Source organism: Sapajus apella, unplaced genomic scaffold (genome assembly GCF_009761245.1).
Source record: "Sapajus apella isolate SASKATOON/1434 unplaced genomic scaffold, GSC_monkey_1.0 scaffold3, whole genome shotgun sequence".
In the NCBI taxonomy this organism is placed as follows: Eukaryota; Metazoa; Chordata; class Mammalia; order Primates; family Cebidae; genus Sapajus; species Sapajus apella.
Genome location: NW_022436943.1, coordinates 58,641,486 through 58,662,509, shown reverse-complemented (window position 1 = coordinate 58,662,509; position 21,024 = coordinate 58,641,486). Strand labels below are relative to the sequence as shown.

Below are 21,024 nucleotides of genomic sequence, written 5' to 3'. Positions count from 1 at the left end.
CTCCTGCCTCAGCCTCCTGAGTAGCTGGGATTACAGGCATGCACCACTATGCCCAGCTAATTTTTTGTAGTTTTGGTAGAGACAGGGTTTAGCCTTGTTGACCAGGATGGTCTTCATCTCTTGACCTCGTGATCCACCGGCCTCGGCCTCCCAAAGTGCTGGGATTACAGGCGTGAGCCACCGCGCCTGGCCCAAACTCTTAACAACTGTGGCCCTGGCCTCTGTTTTTGATAATGCATCAGCATAAATAAAAATGTTTTTGAACTTGTGTGTAAGTATACTATAATATTACTAAGTTATATTTTAAATAACATAGAAAACATTGAAATAGGCATTTAAAAAGCAGGAATATGAGGCCCTCCTTTCCAGCTCTTTCTCTGTGGCTTGTGGAATGTCTTGCTGTCTTGCTTATACCCAAGTGAGTATGTACCAGAAACAGACACAGTGAGAATCACTTAACTCAGTCCTGTCTATAACAAGACACTGTAATAGAGAGCTTTCCAGTAGCCACATGTAAAAAAAAGTAAAAAGAAGCAGGTGAAACTAATTTTAATACTTTTTTAACATTATTTTTTTCATAGGAAGTTTCTGGAATGTAGTGTGAGTTTTACACTTCCAGCACATCTCAATCTGGACTGGCCATGGGTCAAGGGTCCACAGCTCCATGTCTAGTGGCTGCCATGGGGGACTGTGCAGCTTTCGCCTCTGCTCTGTGCTCTCTCCTACTACACAAAATGCCAAGGAACATTTGCAGAACAGCTTTGTGCTCTAAAAGGAGGCCAAGTAAACAATTCTGCACTAATACTGAACTATAACTGTTGCATGGCACGTACTTTCAAATTCTGAACTGAGAGAACTATTTACATATAAAATGAATCTTATAGAACCTGAATTGTCAAAATCAAGACATGTTAGATTAGACATCAAGTGCTACATGAAACTGCCTACTGGTGCATATCAAGACTGGTGCTCCTTGATAGCAGTGGCAGTAAATTCTATTTGCTGAAATGATCTAATGTAAAATTGGAAAAACAAATATCTTAATTTCACTAGTCTTAGCCTACAAGTTTAATATGTATATTTAATATAAATTAAATTCCCTGTTTGTTTAAGGTAGTCCAGGTTTGATGAGGCAAAACTTCTAGTTCATATTGAAGCATAATTCCTAAGAGATTTTAAAGCATCACGAAGTATTAGATTTTTGAATACTGTATATGGGAAACAGAAACAGGAATTAGTCCCAGCAACTGTAATCAAAACCATGACAAAAGGAGAGCTGAAAGATCATGGAGAGAGTACAAAAAGGAATGTTTTGGCACCGAGGTGATTTCTTTATACCGCTGCTTGGCCTTGTGAGTTTGAATGAGGAACTTCACCTCTCTGAGTTTGGGAATGATATTTTTAAACTTGAATTTAGCAACACTGAAGTGGATGCAGAGAGGGGAGACAATTTATGCAAAGTGAATGAAATAATGCCAAGCACACAGTAAATACTAGGATGATGGCCATGATGCTTTCTTTGTTAATATCTACTATTGATACTGGGGATGATCTGAAAATCCGCTATCCTCACTGGTTCATGCCAGGTCCTAGTTCTGAGACAGGCAGTATTGTGCTTAAACTGGTGTTAAGAGTATGTGCATTTTATTTGCTGAGTTGTATACCTGGGCATCTCAAACTCATATATTGAAACCTTAATCCAGTACCTCAGACTGTGACTCTATTTGGAGGCAATGCCTTTAAAGAGCTGATTTGAATTGAAATGAGGCCTTTAGAGTCGGCTCTAATCCAATCTGACTTGTGTCCTTCAAAGAATGAAAATTTAGATACAAAAAGAGACACCAGAAATGTAAGTACACAGAGAAAAGAACATGTGAGGACATGGAGAGATGGTAGCCATCTGCAAGCCCAGGAGAGGGGACTCAAGAAGACTGCAGTATTTTATTATGGGAGCCCTAGTAAACTAATTTGGTGCATAAAATCATTTCTTCACCTTATGTCATAAATAGCTGCTTCCTTTCAATTTACAGAAGAGCAACTATTTAGTGCAAGCTAAGGGCACTGTAGTGGAAGAGATACTAATATATGCTCACAGTCAGACCTCAGTTTAAAATTTGTCTCCTTTGTGCAAATTGTACAGTCTTAAGCAAGTTATCCAATTGTGCAAGCCACTGTTTTCTTCTTTAAAAAAAGATGTTTATTTTACATGTTATGAGGATTAAATGAACACTGAGGGTATTTAGCAGTGGCTTCTGCATTTGCCTGGGTGAGCACTTCTCATACAATTCTCTGTATTACTTCAGGTAAGACAAGTTGTAGCACTGAAAAGATCACTTCATAGAAGGTGGTTAGCTGAAACAAAAGATGTTTCTTTCAGTGAGTCTTTCCTGATATTTAAAGGGCTTATAATTTATAACATATCAGTATCTTAATTAGTCTCTGCCTCTGGGCTTATCATCTGTGTATCCAGCCTGCACGACTATCATCTAATTAATTTCCCTAAATTCAATATAAACACATCATACCTTTACATGTAACTCTTCAATGGCACTGTCTCAGCTCCTTGTGGGGGAAACATGCCATCACTCCTCCTGCCCCACCTCTTTCTCGCAAAGCTCCTGTGTGTCATGTGTTCCAGCCTACAAAGCTATGTGTAGTTGCCACACAAAACTTACTGTTTGATGCCTCTGTGACTTGCTGCGTTCCTCTGTGAAATGCTCTTCCCTCTTTGTCATCTGGTGACTACTACTTATCCTTTACTTTCTCAGGTAAATGTTCACAGTATTCTCAACCAGAATTTATTATTGTCTTCTTATGAAAACAATGAATCTCCCCAGACCTCTCACAATGATTAGAATATTACATTGTTTTTAAATAATTATATTTGTTTCTTTCTAGCCAGTAAGCTTTTCAAGGATAGAGTCTCTGTCTTAATAATCTTTGTATTGCAAGCATCAAGCACAATGCCTAGCATAAAATGAACATCAATAAACACTGGTTGAATAAATGACCAAAGAATAAATGCTTGTCATCTATCATATTAATATATAATCAGAGCTTAAAGTGAAAAGACCATGAGCTTTAGAAGCCTGGGTTCCCATTTGAGATAAGTCATTTACTTCTCTGAGCCTCAGTTTCATCATGTATATCAAGTCTTGCTGTTGTCATTTGTATTAAAACAAGACATGTAAGTAACAGATTAAGTTCCATGCCTGATTTGGCGCAGGCTCTAAATCAATGCTAGCTCCCCTTAGTTATCCCAGCATACCCACAGTCACATTTTGACATCACTCTCCTGGACAGATCACAGTATTTAATTCTGCAAATGCTTTAAGTTTGGTTCTTCATATCAAATATCAAAAACCAAAAGATCATATGGACTATAATCTTGTACATATACTTCATGAAAAAGTTATATCTTGTTTTCTACATCTATTAACTGGAGGAAACTATATTTATTGTATAGGACTGGGTTGATGCCTGTGAAGATCTACTGAAATGATACAAAAAGCATTAGTACAGTATCTGAAACACATTAAATACACAATAAATATTAAGTCACTTCTCTTTCCTCCACAGAATGAATCAAATTGTAAACATACTAAATTGTGATACAGTTCAAGTAAAAAAAAAAATGCTTGTATTTGAAAGTCCAACACACACTGAATACAGTCATGTGCTGCATAACAACGTTTCAGTCAATAGCAGACTGCTGGTACAGTGGTGGCTCTCTAATATCATAATGGTGCTGAAAAATTCCTATCACCTATGACATCTCAATGATCCTGACCCTATGTAGGTCTATGCTAATGTGTGTGTTTGTGTCTTAATTTATAAAAAGGTAGGCCCGGTGTGGTGACTCACACCTGTAATCGCAGCTCTTTTGGAGGCCAAGGTGGGCAGATTGCTAGAGCTCAGGAGTTTAAGACCAGCCTGAGCAATATGGCGAAACCCCATCTCCACTAAAAATACAAAAATCAGCCAGGTGTGATGGCACATGTCTGTAATCCCAGCTACTCTGGAGGCTGAGGCACAAGAATTCCTTGAAACTGGAAGGAGGGGTTGCAGTGAACTGAGATCACACCACTGCATTCCAACCTGGATGACAGGAGGGAAAAAAAAATGTTTAAAAAGTTAAGAAAAAATTAAACAGATAAAAGTATATAGAATGAGGATATGAGGAAAGGAAATATAATTGTACAGCAGTACAAATGTATTTGTGCTTTAAGCTAAGTATTATTACAAGAGTCAAAAACTACAAAAGCTAAGTATTATTACAAGAGTATTTCATGTGTTTCGGATACTAAAAGGGTCAAAAATTAATAAAAACTACAGGTTTATAAAGTGAAGAAATTACAGCAAGCTAAGGGTAATTTAATATTGAAGAAAGAAAAACACTTTTTAATAAATGCAGCGTAGCCTAAGTGTGTAGTGCTGACAAAGGCTGTGGTGGTGCACAGTAATGGCCTAGGCCTTCAAAGTCACTCACCACTCACTCACTGACTCACCGAAGAGCAACTTCCAGTCCTACAAGCTCCATTCATGTTAAGTGCCCTGTATGAGTATACCACTTTTTATCTTTTATACCACATTTTCACTGAGGTTTTCTATGTTTATATATACAAATACCATTGTGTATCCACTGCCTAAGTATTCAGTACAATAACATGCTGTGCAAGTAGTCCATACAGTTCAGAGGTATAGCAGGCTATACCATGTAGGTGTGTAAGTGCACTCTATGATGTTCATCCAATGACAAAATTGCCTAAGGATGCATGTCTCAGATCATATCCCAGGCATTAAATGATGCATGACTGTATACAACAGATATGGGAACAGAACTAACAGATATGTGCAGTGAGACTCTCGCACAAATGTACCAGGGTAAGAATATGCACTTGGCAGTCACACACTTCAGTTACCATTTTATCAGCTGTTCACTCACAAGCAAGTGCCAGAGTCTGTTGGTTATCTGATCTCCTCATCTACAGCAATACCATCAGCTTTATAGGACTGTTGTCAGGACCGATGTGTTCAGACAACCTACACTGTAAGGCCTTACAAAACTTACAGAAACAGTGCCAGGAACATAGCATGCACTCAGCAAATGTTGTGGGGGTGGGAGACTTGCTTTGCTAGGATATTTAAACTACATATTGAAATATTGGTGGATATTTATGTTTTTAAATGAAATCAGAAGGACTTATTTATTTATAAAGGGTACAAGTCTTTGAATTAGAATATGTGACTTAGAATTTCATCTTTCCACTTACTGTGTGATTTCTGGCAAATTACTTAATGTTGTGCTCCTTTTCTTCACGTATACAATGAAAGCAATGCCATATATTTCATAAAGTTGCTGTTATACTTAAATGAGACAGTGTATACAAAGTCTTACCTAGCATTCATCACACGCTAGCCACTGGGCTCCATAAGTGTTAGGTCTACCGTCGGCACACGAAAGGGCACAAACACGACATACAGGCTTCCACCAACAAAGACCAGTTGAGAGTCAAAGTTTGAAGGCTACTCAATACTTACAAGTTACAGAAGAATAAAATTTGGTATGAGCAAAAACTTAAGTTTTTTTATATCCCTATCTACCTTTGTACCAGAGTTAACAAATAAGAGAACCTATGAGTTCAAAGCTTAACTTGCACTGGACGAGTTCAAAAGTGAATCTGTGCTTTCATCAAAATCACCTCATAGTCCATCTTTACTTATGGTTCATAATCACTATAAAGCCAATATTTTGTTTTGTGTGTATGTATACCGTTGTCTTCCACTTAGAATTTTAAATATAAGAAACACTAATTTCATATATCAATGAACATCAAGGTAATATTATCAGAAGAGGTAACTTTGAAGCTCTATTTTGTCTTTGGTAACATTTGCTTATTTGTGGGTAAATACTTCTTTGGAAAATAAATCACGACTAAGTCATTATTCACAGGAAGGAGTCTGAAGTTGTTAGAAAACAGGAGAGTTGCTGCTTAGAAATTGAAATGTTCTATGAATTGGAATCAAAACTTTTAAACCTTCTTCTCCAGGCACTGACAATGTAGGATACTTACACATTTCCAATGTAATTTTGGGCCTTAAGACTAAATAACTCCTAAGTCACAGAGCTTGAGGCCATTGTTCCACCTAAAATATACCGAACACTTAATTTTTAGACTAAAATTTCAATTTTTATTTCCCAAGCCTGATTTCCTTAACATTATGGTAAACTTGGGTAGGGTAATACATGCTGGTTGCTAGAACAGATAGTGCTTCTCCATTTAAACAATTATTAAAACAGGGCAAGCCAAATTACCCTCTCTAGCTGACTGCCATACTTTTCCCAGAATATACGAATGTGTAAGGGAATGGTTTCTCTTGTGGGGTCTTGTAATAAAGACTGACTCTTACCTTTGGGCTGGGGTGCTATAGCTGTTATCATAGGAATCATAACTCTGTTCATCATAAGCAGTGCCATATCCATCATCATAGTCCTAAAACATAACAGGAGAAGTACAGAAATATTCAGAGAAGTTTCTAAAGAGAAAGAAGCATTCTGCTTTTAGTGAATTTCCATTAATTCAGCTAGCATTTAATTTTATGTCTAATTATAGCGTAAAGAAAAATATAGGAGTGACTTCAGTGAAAATGGTGGAGAGCCTCCCAATAGTCTCTCTACAAAAGCAAAGAGAAATTGGTAAAAATGGTCAGAATCACCATTTTTAGAACCCTGGAAATTAACCAAAAGACTGCAGAGCTCTAGAAAACATTGCCTTTCTTTTTTTTTTTTTTAATAGTTGAATCCTGCTAAGAACAGCGATCTTTGTGCTGTTATAACTTGGTCTTATTCCCATGCCCCACTCCCCGGCTGTGCAGGAAACTTGAAAACCAATAGCCACAATCACCAGGAGTCTACATGCCACTGGAAGGGGCAGAACAAGGCTGGAGTTCTGCCAAAACCTCATTCCTAAAAAACTGTCTTCATCTGACCTGACTCAGACCTCACCCCTTGTGAAATGCCTTTTTCCTCAGAGTATTTGAAGAAAATAATGAGAGCCAATTGTTTGAAATTTCTGCAGCCTAAGGTAGTCAAGAAAAACTAAACAAACAATGGGATAATCAAAAACCTTCAAAAGAAAAGTGGGGAATGAGGTGTCCAAAACAGGCCTTGGAAAGCTCTGAATTATTCCTGACAATCTGGAAGGCTGGGACAATGCATAGTGCCACATTCCTGCCCAGAAAAGACCTGAGAGGGCACTGAGCTCTCTCTTCTGGCTGATCTTCAGGTGAAGCATGAGTCACAATATGCACCCAGAAGGCCTTGGCAAAGATTAGAAAGCTTCCAGGCATTTACTAAAACCTCTGCCCAATCATTAGCTGACTACTAAACTAACACCGAGGAGACTTCAATAGCAACACACAAAAAATACAGACTTTATAACATTAGTTTAGAAAAGTCACTAAACAAATAAAAACAAATAGGAAACACTGGAAAAATTTGATTTCCAGAGTTTACACATTAAACGTTCAGTTTGAAACAACAACAACAAAAAATTTGAGACATGCAAAAAACCCCACAAAAGGATGTCCCTACAGAAGAAAAAAAAAGCAGTCAATAAAAACAGTCCCTGAGGAAGCTGAGACATTGGACTTTTAGACAAAGACTTTAATTTGGTTATTTTCAATACAGTTGGCACTTCAACAACACATATTTGAACTGTGTGGGTTCACTTATGTGCAGATTTTTTTCAACCAAATATGAATTGAAAATACAGTATTCATAGAATGTGAAACTCATATATATGGAGAACCAACTTTTCAAAGATGTGTGTTCTGCAGGGCTGATTATGGAACTTGAGTATGGGTGGATTTTGGTAAATACAGGGTATAGCTGTGTAGTCAAGGAATTAAATAATACCCTTTCTAACCAACTAAAGTGTAAGAAAAGTGTCTCATCAAACAAATATTAATACACAGAAAACATTAAAAAGAATCGAAATAAATTCTTAAGATGCAAAGTACAAAAACTAAAGTAAAATATTCATTCAAGAAGCTTATCAGCAGATGTAAGGGGATGAAGAAAAAAGTTAGTCAACTTGAAGATGGATGAGTTGAGAAAATCCAGTCTGAAGAAGAGAAAAAAAGATGAATGAGCACAGTATCAGAGACCTGTGGGACAGCATCAAACATATCATCATATACATACCGACAGACCCAAAGGAAAAAAGAGAAAGGAGCAGAGAGAGCATTTTGAGAAACAATGGCTGAAAACTTCCAAAATACGATGAAAAACTATAATCTACACATCCAAGAAGCTCAATAATCACCAAAAAGGATAAATGCAGGGACGTAAACGTAGACATGGTTATCGTCAAACTGTTGAAAGACAAAGATAAAGAGAAAATCTTGAAAGCAGCAAGAGAAAAGCAAATTATCACATGTAAGACATTTTTATAATATTAGCAGGTGATTTCTAACACAAACCATAAAGGCCAGAAGACAATGGGAAGCCATATTAATAAGTTTTTAAAGAAGAAAAAAAAAAAGACTGTCAACTAAAATTTCTCTATCCAGCAAAACTATCCTCCAAAAATGAAAGAGAAATTTTTAAAAAAAAGGTCATTTGAATCCACATGAAAAAAACAAAGAACATTGGTAAATCCTTAGGTAAACATAAAAGATAGTATAAACATATTTTTTTATTTGTAACTCTTTTCCTTGTATCCAATTTAAAAGACAAATGCATACAAGAACTATAAATCCATGTTGATGGGTATGCAATGTATAAAGATGTAATTTGCATGAGTAATTTGCAGTAATAAGACAAAAATGAGTGGAGAGAATGGAGCTATTAAAGAGCAAAGTTTTGTGTTGGTTTCATTCTGAGAAAAATGCAAATAATTTAAACATAAAAATGTAGAAAAGGAAACAACAAAGTAGTGCAGTTAAAAAAAGAAAGAAAACATTTAACACAAAAGCAGCAAGTAAGGTACAAAAAAGACAAAAAATATGTAGAAAACAAATGGCAAAAAGGCAGGTATAAATCCTACCTTATCGGTAATTACGCTAAGTGTAAGTTGATTAAGCACACCTATTACAAAACAGAAATTAGCATCATGGGAAGAATGATCCAACCACATGCTGTTTACAAGAGAAAAGCTTTAGGTTCAAAGACAAAAACAGGTTTAAAAGAAAAGTATGGAAGAAGATATACCATGAAAACAGTAACTAAAAGAGTATTAAAGTGACTATAATACTAACATTAGACAAAAGCAACTTTAAGACAAAAATTGATATTAGAGAAAAATGACATTTTAAAAATGATAAAAAGATCAATTCATCAAGAAGGTAAAATCATTATAAACATTTATGCATATATATATAAATATATATGCATATACACGCACATATATAAATATATGTAACAAGAGCTTCAAAATACATGAAGCAAAAACTACCAGAATTAAAGGGAGAAACATAATTCAACAATAATAGTTGAGTACTTCATCAACAGTTGTTCAGTAATAAGTAAATACCTAGAAAGAAGGCCAAAAAATAAAAGAAAATTGAGGCCAAAAAAAAAAAAATTTCTTTTTCTAACAGACATCTATAGAGAAATCTACTCAAAAAGAACAGAATACTAATTCCACTGCACGTGGAACATTCTTCAGGATAGACCATAAGTCTTCCCAGGTCAAAATTTACTATAAAGCTACAGTAATCAAAATAGTGTGGTACTATAAAGCTTTCAACTTTGTAAAACAAATGTTAACATGAAGGGACAGTACTGTCTTTGTAGGAGTAAGACATAATTTATATATAATCACTAATATTTAAAAAACATTTAGAAAAGAGCAACTATTTGTCAAAGAGCTATATGTTAGGCATTTTGATGACAATGCATAATATAAAGTGATAGTCATTAAACGAGGGCAGAGGATAATAAAAGTCACAAATATTATTATAACATAATTTGCAAGTCAAAGTATTCTTCATAGTAGCTGAAGGTAGATTACTAATTTGACTATGATCTTCCAATAGTCAATCAAGGAAGAGAAAGCTGTCAGAAAACAAATAAACAAATATTTTGAGATGACTTTGGTTATCAGGTAACTAGCAAAATACAGACATTACAAATAATTCTTATGAATTAAAAGAAGCTGGAGGCTCCTAATGGAAGGAAAATTCCTATTAAACCTTCACTTAGCACCTACGCCACTTCTGGCACTCTGCTAGACACCATGGTTGGAAATAAGCATCCTAGTCTAGTAAGCAGGGTGACATGAGGTGTAGTGGGAGACAGACGACAGACATCTAAAGAGACAACTATAATTCTACAAGTCAACTGCTATGTCGAGGGTAGGCACTGAGGTGGGACAGACCGTTAGGAAAGAGAAAGTAGGAGAAAATTTACCAGGTGTATCAATGCTAGAAATTAGTTTCAAATCACAGAAAAGTAGAAGTTGCCATTAAAATAGTCATTAAAAATTAAAATTAGGCAGAATGAACAGCAGGTGCAAAACAACAGAGGTACAGAAAGAGACAAGAACTAAGCTCATCCGAAGAATCAAATAGCTTGTTGTGGTTCCACCACAAGGTACAAACAGAAGAGGAGACTCAGAAAATCATACAGTAGTTCATGAAGGACCAAGTTAAGGAACAAGGATTTGAATATGGAATGACATCATTCATGCTGTGTTTATGAAATACCTCTTGGTGTGTGGGCATGAAACAGAGAGGGTGAAGATGAAGGTTAAGACTCGCAACTAGGTCACTGTATCATGCACACAGTTTGACAAAATGCAAAGATCATGGTTTCTTCAGTAATCTGTTAGCTTGAAAAAAATATGCTTCTTCAAATAAAGAATCAAGATTGTAAATGATTCGAATTCTAAACAGTATAGTATTTTAATCCTACAGTTATGACACCCATTCCTTACTCAATTATTCTGTCAGCTATTACAACACTAGCAATTTATCTGAATTTTCAGATTGTTTAGGTCTTTGCATTACTGACTTTAGTAATTTTATTCTGAAGATTTTAGGAGCTTAAATTTACATTTTCACAAGATTTCATTCACGATGATTTCACAGTTGGATTTGGCCATGGTGGTGAATATTTTGTACTTCCATTATGACAAGTGTTATTTGCTCAGCGGACAACACTTGAAACATACAGGGAAGCATGAAAGCAGAGTGCAACAGCAGAAAAGGAGGAAAAGCTGAGTGTGACTGCAAATCAGTGTCTAAGTTTCCAGGCAGGGAGCACAGAGAATTCTTGCTGAACATCTACTATTTTTATCACAAGGTAAGAGATGAGGTCACTGGCTGATAACAACAGTGAAGGGGGATTAACCAATACAGAAATGACTCAGGAAATGATTAAAAAGAGGAATAGCAGAGGGTAGTGGAGCTGGGTAAAAGCCTCTAACCCTTAAGTTCTTTTGTCTGAGGACTGGGTGATCTGAGGGTTTAGCAGGCCTCCCTTTTTTCCCTAATGCGCTTATCTTCCAGTGTTCTCAACCACCGGTTGCTCATTTTTTATTTATATAGTTTTATATTATAAAATTCCCCTGCAGATGTTTCTGAGGCTAAGATAAAAATTTAAAGAAATAGTGAGTACATTATTTGTTATAATTCAACAGATAATTTGGAATCAAAATATAAAAGGGGATGTCAAAGATTTAGATCAAGCACACATCTGAACTTAGAATCTACTCTTAAAAAGCTTGCCAAAACCTGGGATGAGAAACTTACTACACTTCACTGCTGGCACTGCTCAGAAATGCTGAAAGATTTTCTTTATACTTAAAATTTGTATGTAATTTCTCACGTTTCCCTATTTGCCTCTGGAGAACATTCCCATTGTGACAAGCCGCAGCCTACATGTCAGCCTCATTTTTCTGCAATGTGTCCTGTGCCTCCAATGCAATGACTATTTCTAGTTCATGTGCTGTTTCCTATAAGTCTCTGGCCTGCCCTCTCTGTCTAGTAAATTTTTCCAGGTGATGCCCAAATGAGAGCTTCCAATTCTGTTATAACTTAGTCCCATGAAAACAGTCTATGACACCTTTGTTATGCCAACAATGGACCTAATATATATACTTCCATTACTGGACTGCATAGGGTATGCCTTGCTTTTTGCCTCACCTACAATTCTGCATATGGATTGTGTCTTTTTCAATCTTTCACACCATTGCATCAGTGCCCGGAACACAATGAGGACTCAAAAGATATTCATTACATTGCTGGATTGAATGCCTCTTGAGGCAAAGCTGGCCAAATCCTTCTCTGCTTAGTTCTCTCACCTCTTTCCTGAGTTTTCCTCAGCTGGTCCATACATCTCCAGAGCCTCTAGCCATTCATCAGATGACCAAAAGTGAGGAAACCTGGGAGTAAAAAGTTACAAGCAACCTTCCAGAGGAATCTGGAAGAAGCTTTAAAAAGCTCCTTTACTAATCCCAGTACTTTGGGAGGCTGAGGTGAGCAGATTGAGCCCCAGGAGTTTGACAGTATCCTGGGCAACATGGAGAAACTTTGTCCTCACTAAAAAATATACAAAAATTAGCCAGGTATGGTGGTGAGCACCTGTATTCCCAGCTACTTGAGAGGCTGTGGTGGAAGGACTGCTTGAGCCCAGGATGGCAGAGGCTTCAGACCAAGGCCATGCAGGGCCAAGACTGTGCCATTGCACTCCAGTCTGGATGACAGAGCAAGACCTTATCTCAAAAATAAATAAATACATGCATACATACATAAAACAATCCTATGCTGTCAAAATGTACTGCAAAGATGTTTTATCCCTTTCTTTGCACTTTAAATATAAGGCCGTGTACTTGTGCATGAGGCAGGGCAGGAGATACAAGCGATCTCTAACACTGTGGTGAGAATCTGTCAGTCCACACACACCTAGGAAGGCATTTCTGTCTGGATAAAAATCAATGCTTTCTGCTTTAGCATCCCATTGTCATTCCACCTAGCCAATGAGTCTATTTTTAATCTCTCTAAATTTCTCTCACATCCATCTCCCATTCTCTACAATCCCAATGTGAATCATTTCATTCAGAATTATTAGATTCATTAGAATCATTCCGAATTCTTCAACTGGACTAGTCAGAGACCCTAACTGATCCCAGCTTTCTGATGCTTCCTTATCTAAACATTCTTCCAAATTTATACAGCTAGACTACAAATCCTCATTTGTATTGTCCCTCCCTGCTTAAAATCTCCGATCTGCACTACTCCATCCTGAGAACAATAAGAGGGAGATTACGCAATAAATAAAGATACAAGATAAAAAAACAATTCCTAAGCCTCTCAGTTTTGCCCTTAGCAACTCACCCCTGGACGGTGCCTGCCACTGCTGCTTGGAGCTGTGTGCTTCAGCACCTGCCTGCCGCCCACACAGGCTATTTCCTCTGACATCACCTTTCTGGGGAGCCAACAAGAAGGCTCCAGGCTGAATTATCCTTCTCTCCTTTGTGTGTCCACAATAACTAATAACTTGTATATTCACGGCTCCTGTAATTATTTCTTTGCCTCCTCTCTCTTTCACTAGTCTGCAAGGTCCTTAAGGGTGAAAAGCAGGCCTTTTCTCTTGTATTCTGACTGTCTAGTACATAGGAGGCATGTGGTCATGTTTGTTGAATAAACAAGTGAAGAAAATAGCTAATTAATGACAAGTGGCAGGAAATGTAGTAAGTGCTGCTTTAAGAAGAATGTGACTGGAGGAGATACTGTATAATAAAATGTAGTGTGCATTAAAATACTGTAAAATTTGATGACAAGAACTCACCTATATCATTTTCTGTCAAACTTTAAGTATAGGTCTTAGATTCCCTGCCCTCAGCAGAAAAACTGCCTATGGAGCACTGTATTCTACTATTGAAAGTCAGAACATTATTAAAAACAGTGAACAAACATGGATGAGAAATTAATGTTATTATAAACATAAATAATGCTTGCCTCATTAAAAAGACTTGCTTGTTCATCAAGTCTAACTTTTTAGCTTACAAACGGTATTGAGCTAGCAGAGGTGAGCTGTGTTTGGTGGATGCCAGACTACAGGAAGGGAAGATGTGCTGTAATACAGGGGCAGAGTCTTCATTTGTCATTCCCGACCTAGAAAACTCAAACCGACACACGGCCAAACACCACAGAAATCTTGCTTTGAAAAGAAGAGATTTTCCAGGATAAAGGAAGCAGCATGACCTATTTAACTCTATTTCTGTCCAAAGTAAAGTTACATTTAAACCTGGGAAAAATCATTTTAAATGAACAGATGAATTTACAAAAGAGTGATTGTTAAAATACAATTTCAGTTTTCAGTCTTTTTAAAAGAACGTAATTATGCTACCTGACATTTCACTTTAACTGGCATAATAACTGGTCACTTCAACATGTAAAAAGTTTTCATATAAAACACAGTATTAAAAGCTTAGTCTTATAATGATTATTTTGAATTTAAAAAACAAACATTAACTGAAACAGTCTTTTCAGAAATTCAATCTTCACTGGGGTTCTGGGTAATAGTGTCCGGGTTGATGCAGTGCCACCTCTGAGACTCATTAATTAGATTGTGAGCAAATCACAAAGTCAAATTATTTTATAATTATAGATAAAAATTACCATATTACCAATGATTCTAAATAAGAATCATTTAAATAAGACATCCTTTAAGAATTAAATCACATGCCCAGTTGTCAATTTTATGGCTGTGAGGAAAATACTATGTGACTTCTAGACAAATAAAATGTCTTTGTATCAGTCTTTGGAGTCTGATGACTATGTTCAAATTCCCGCTCTGCTACTTACTAGCTGTGTGGCTTTGGGGAAATCACTAATTTCTCTGAATCCCAATTTAAAAACTTGCAAAATGGGAATCATAAGATGCCTCCTGGTTGTTTCCAGTGATTATGGGAGGAGTAGTCAAAATATATTATCAGAATTGTTTGGCAGAGTTCATACCTAATAAAGGTAGTTCTGTTTTAGTTAAAGACCTATTCCTTTTAACACGCTCAAGCTGTTAGTATAGAGAAAAATCAAGGCTATTCAGATATTTGACTTTTATAGTATGATGAATTCTTAAAACTTTCTCTTAAATGTGAGGTCTACATTTCCATCCTGCAAATATTTGCATTAACTACTTTGTTTTTTAGGTAATGACTGACCGAGATTAGCTGCCATTCTACCATATCTGAATACACTTCTAAAATATGTCTGTGTCAATCATTCGTAGGATGTCTTCTCTTAGTTCATATCCAGCTGAGATAGAATTGCATTTGTTTGATTTGTCAAGGTGCTGAAAAATACAGTGAAATAAAACCAAAATAACAATGAAGTTAAGTCAGAAATCCTACAAACAAGTAAAGGGAAAACGAAGTGTAAATGAAAAATTAAAGAAAATGAAATTAAACCAGAAATTCCACAAAAATAGGAGAAAATGGGACTAGCTAAATTTTCTTGGGTCCAATTTAATCTTGCATCATCCTTCAGGTTTTTATAGACATCTTTCCATCTATCCTAGAGCAGACGTTGTTGGGAACGTCTGGGAAGCAGACGTTGTTGAGCACCGACAGTGTCAGTTACTGTGCTGAGCACTGGGGATATAGCATTAAAAACACAAACAAAACAAAAACCTTGTCCTCATGGGGAAGTAAAGAAACAAAACCAATCTAAATATACAGTATGTAAGATAATGAGAGTTTGGGGAGGTTTGAGACTTTAGACACTGAGGCCAGGGAGGTCCTTATAGTCAAGAGACTCTGAATACAAATGTGAAAGCGGTGAGGGAGCTGGCCACACAGAGTTTACGGGACTAGGGGAGAGCATTTCAGATAGAATAAACAGCAAGCATAAAGGCCATGAGGTAGAGGGGTGCTGTGGTTTGCATATTTGTGTACCTCCAACATTTATGTTGAAAATTAATGTCCACTGTGGTGGAATTCAGAAGTTGGGCCTCTTGGGAAGTGCGTAAGACATGCAGGCTCTACTCTCATGAACTGGTTTAATGCCTTCATGACAGGCTTCAGAGAGCTGCCTGGCCCTCCAGTCACTGCCATCCATTTTGCCCTTCGGCCCTGTGGGGACACAGCAAGAGGCGCCATCTATGAATCAGAGTCAAGCCTTCCAGACACTGCATCTGTCGGGGCCTTGATCTTGAACTGCACAGCCTCCAAAACTGTGAGAATACATTTCTTTTATAAATTATCCATCTAAGATATCTAATTACATCTAATTATTATAGTTCATTAATATTGTAATTTTGTTACAACAGCAGGAATACATTAAGACAAGAAGTAAAAGTGGAGTGAGCCGGGAGAGAGGTGGAGGGACCCGACCATGTGGGACCTCTGGGCTTTAAATGAGTAAGGTGGCCATGAGAGACTTTGTGCTCAGGGTCCTTTGCACCCAGTCTGGTCTCTTACCTTCATGCTTCGCTGATCTAACATCCACCACACTAGTTCTTTTCCAGCTCTGTCTAATCTGCTACTAAACCCATCCATGTAGTTCTTTTCAGTTTTGGTCCTTCTCAGTCACAAAATGTCAATATTTCTATATACTCCAGTTCTTTGTTTAAATCATCAAGTTTATTTTTAATTCCCTTATTGTAATTGAGTACAGTTAATGTTTGCTATCTGAATCCATTGTGTCTGCTTCTACAGTTTTCCTTAGCTCTTTATTATAGTACCTTCTTGTATGCCTGTAATTTTGTATTGAATATATGCAAATACACATGAAAACAATAATGTCAGTACTATGTTGCTATATTTCTCCAGGATAGGAGAATCAGCAATTCTAGGTTAACCTTAGTCCCACGAAAAAGTGTTATAATTGGAAGCTGACCATCACGCATCCTCTGGAAGTATAGCTTCTTTGGGATCCATTCTACCAGCCCAGGGGATTTATCAGTCCCTTCACCTAAACTGGGTAGACCCTTAAGCCCCATTTTTTAAAACTTCTCCAAGCTCTAGATTTCTTTTAAGACTCAATTCATATTCTCATCTGCCTTCTTTAGAAATCAGCAGAAGCTTATAGCAGTATTTCACCAGGCTTCCACCAGAGAATGATCTTGACGTCCTAAGAAATGTGTGTAAAATGAATTATGTCTTTCCTCTGTATTTAGAATGATACTAGTATGTACCACTCTTAGGAAAGCTGAGGAAATAGTCATACCAGTCATTTTTCATACTCTGTGATTCAGAGGAAAATTGCCTTTCATTTCCATTTTCCTGCAAGCTGTTGGCCCAGTTATGATTATTTTTTAGCCATTTTAGCTTTCATGCCTTCAAAGTTTTTTTTTGTTTTTTTTTTTTTTTTAATTTGTTGACTCTTTCACCTTTTGTAGTCATGCTCAGCAAGAGTCTGGAAGCTGACTTTCATCAATACCCAATATGTATTATTTACTGTCCATGTCTCCCAGTAGAAATGCAGTCTCCATGAGAACAGGGGCTTCACCTGCCTGTCTACCACTGTGTTCCCAGTGCCTGGCACAGGATGAGCATTCAGTTAGTCATGGATTTATACTGATTTATTCATTCTTCTGGGTGCTCTTCTTTGAGAACAACAGCCCCTTTTGGAATGATGGGCCAGATGAGAAAGGCCAGTGTCTTTAGTCCCACTGGAAAGGGAAAATGGCTCCTGACTCACCAAAAGGCACATGTAATTCACAGTGCAGAAGCTTCTATATAGCGAAAATGTAAGAACAGGCTATCAGAGTTTTATAATATTTGCATTAAGATTATTCACTGTTCTGCTTTTAGACTCACTGAGAAACCTTCAGATTATCACTTGGTCTAATAACAGATCTGCTTGAAGGAAGATGTGCTCTTCTGTTACAAATGAGAGCATCTGGTCTATTGTCTTATCAATTCTCTTAATTCACAAATTGGTCATATTTTTAAACTTTTTATTCAAGCATAAAATAAGTCATAAAAGGTACAAATCCTAAGTGCACAGCTTTGTGAATTCTCCCCAAGTGTACAACTAAGCTACACAGAAGGAGTAGAGTAGAGTAACCAGTGCTCAGATCAAGAATGGAACATCAACAGTTGCCAGAAGCTATGCTTGTTTTCTCTGAATCATCAATTTCCCCCCAAAATAATCACCATCCTGACTCTCAGCACCATCAATGAGTTTTGCCTGCTTCGACCTTTCTATAAATGAAACCAGAATACCTACTATTTTGTGCTGTTTTTCTTTCACTAAGTGTTATGTTTGTGAGACTCATTGATGTGTGTGTAGCAACAATTGGTTTATTCTTACTGCTTTAAAATACTAAATGATTATATTATAATTTGTTCATCCATTCTACTGCTGATAGACATTTTGCTTCTTTCTAGGTTTTGCCTACAAGATTCTTACACAAGTCTTCCAGTGCATCTACGTACGCATCTCTGCTGAGGAATTACCCAGAAGCAGGACTACTAAGGGAGGCACGTGCTTGACTTTAACAGACAGCCAAATGTGCCAGACATTTTTCCAAAGTGGCTGTAGCAGTGTACATTCCCACAGCAACGCATCAGAGTTCCTATCGTGCCACATCCCAGTCAACAATTGAAAGTATCTTTTTAATTTCAGTCATTCTAGCAAATGTGAATAGTACTGGATATGACAATGTTTATATATTAATGTCCAATATACAGAAGAGCATTCCCTGAAAGATTGAGCTACACTGGTAAACTGAAGAATTAGATTTCTGAGCCAACAACAATAAAATACTTATATATCATCTTTTATGTGTCAGATGTCAAGTACTTCCCATATGATAATTTACCTAATCTTACAAGCACTAGTATTTCCATCTTTGAATTAGGAACTGAGACACAGAACAGTTAAGCAATTTCAGTAAGGTCACATAGTAATTAAAGACAGGGCAAGGATTAGAAAGTCAGTCTGGCTCCCAGCTTTGCTTTTAACCACTATGATATACTGCCTGGCTCTATCATAGTGGGCAGACTCTGTACTGTAGTACAGACTTTGTATTGTACTACTCTGTATAAAATTGAGGGCCAGACTCTGTACTGTAGTGAACTCCCCGGGATAATGCCACACTATGAGAACATATCGAGATGGCCAGCTGGCCTTCCACTTCTGTCACTCAACCTGACAATGTGGTTCTACTGCTTTTTTATTTTGTTTACTTTTATAACCACCTGATTCCATATCCTGTTAGTTTATGTATTTATTTATTTTGGTCACCCACCCTGTCAATGTGGTTCTACTGCTTTTTTATTTTGTTTACTTTTAACCATCACAGACCTGATTCCATATCCTGTTACGTACCTCACACTCTATTCTACCTATAAACAAACTGAATAAAAATGTAAAGATAAAGATGACAGTAAACCTCATTAATAATGGACCATCACCCAAATTCTTCTGGCTGACTGCAGCATACTAAGATCTTTCCTTTGTCTATGCCTTTAAATATCACATAGAGTTTGTGCAGAGCCCTCTTGGTTCCTCCTACCTGAGTGCTACTCATCCCCTTCCTGTGGTAAAGATCTATTACCCTCCATCCTGTTTGGTTCTCCTATTCTTTGTATAGAAGTCAATTAGGGGTGTTCTAATTCTCAAGCTTAATTGTGTTTCGTCTCTGCATTGGGAAATCCAGGTGGAGCAAAGTAGCTCACAACTGTAATCCCAGCACTTGTGGAAGCTGAGGCAGGAGGGTTGCTTGAGGCCAGGAGTTCTAGACCAGTCTTGAGAAGTGAGACCTTGTCTCTACAAAGAATAAAAAAAAATATAGCCAGGCACAGTGGCACACACTTGGGGTGCCAGCTACTCAGAATGCTGAGGCAGGAAGGTCGCTTGTGCCCAGGAGGTTGAGACTGCAGTCAGCTGTAACTGCACCACTGCACTCCAGCCTAGGTGACAGAACAAGACCCCTGTTCTCAACCAAAAAAATAGAAAAAGAAAAAGAAGAAATCTAACATTGAGTATATACTGGTTCCTGTAGATCAAAAGGCATGGCTCTGACCTACCACTGAGTACTTAAAGTATAACGGAAAATAATATACAGGTAATTATGAAAGGATTCAAAGTGAGGGTGATAGCTACTGCAGGATATGAGGCATGCCACCCCAAAATTATGCCACTTTAACTTAAAGATTATTTTGAGCTGAAGCTAATTGAGAATCAGATTAAAAAAGCTCTCTGCCCTCTTATATCTGCATCAAAGCAAGACATAAATTTATAAAGGCAAAGGTTTCCCTCCTCTCCTCTCCACCAGGAGGGACAAAGGTTGAACACTGAAAACAAGTTTATTTTCTTAATTTATTTTATTTTTTCTAGAGACAGGGTCTCACTACGTTGTCCAGGCTGGTCTTGAACGCCTGGCCTCAAGCTATCCTCCCACCCCAGCCTCCCAAAATGCTGGGATTATAGGAGTGAGACACTGAGGCCCACCAAGATACCTCTAGACCCTTGTTAGCCTGAGATGGCAACAGAGGAATCTATATAACAAACTTCCATTTATTTGCCTTTCCAGAATTTGTACTCCCTAGAAACTTACAGTCCTTTGCCTTTGTCTTTCTAGTCATTTCTGCAAACATGTACTGTTCTTTACTGAAGATGCTATATAAACCAGAGTTCTAAGACACGTCTTTGAGATTTACTAATTACCTGGGTATCTCTCACATATATATAAAATATGCATGTCAAAAAACTTATTTTTCTTTTGGGTCCATTCCAGCTAAGAACTCAGAGGGTACAGGGAAAATTATTTTTCCTTCCCAAAATTATGTTCCTTCTTAGACACTCATTTACTTAAAAGAAGAGTCCGTGTTCTATGAATGCTGGTTGAAAATTATGAAACTAACATGGCAGGTTCTTGCAGAAAATCCATTATAACAAAGGAATAATCTAGTGGTTCACAAGTTCCTTTCCCTGTCTCACCCTAAGTCACCTGAGGGATATGTTACATCTGTCACATCAGCTCAAATAAAACCATCATAGCTCAACTCACTTGGATGGGCAAGCCTAATTATGACAGCAAATTTTCCTTTCCATGCCTTAGTGACA

General features: G+C 37.2%; 1 protein-coding gene across 10 annotated transcripts in view; it reads right to left on the bottom strand.

Annotated features, from left to right (window-relative positions):
• The window catches only part of KHDRBS3 (KH RNA binding domain containing, signal transduction associated 3), a 198,895-nt gene that overhangs the window by 41,921 nt on the left and 135,950 nt on the right, over positions 1-21,024 (bottom strand). For 9 of the 10 annotated variants that reach the window (XM_032254238.1, XM_032254249.1, XM_032254282.1 and 6 more), the window contains one exon: positions 6,412-6,494. In XM_032254238.1, the coding sequence (XP_032110129.1) occupies positions 6,412-6,494 (83 nt within the window). Of the gene's footprint in view, positions 1-2,185; positions 2,353-6,411; positions 6,495-21,024 lie in introns of those variants that run through there. The other variant, XM_032254293.1, reaches the window with a different exon arrangement.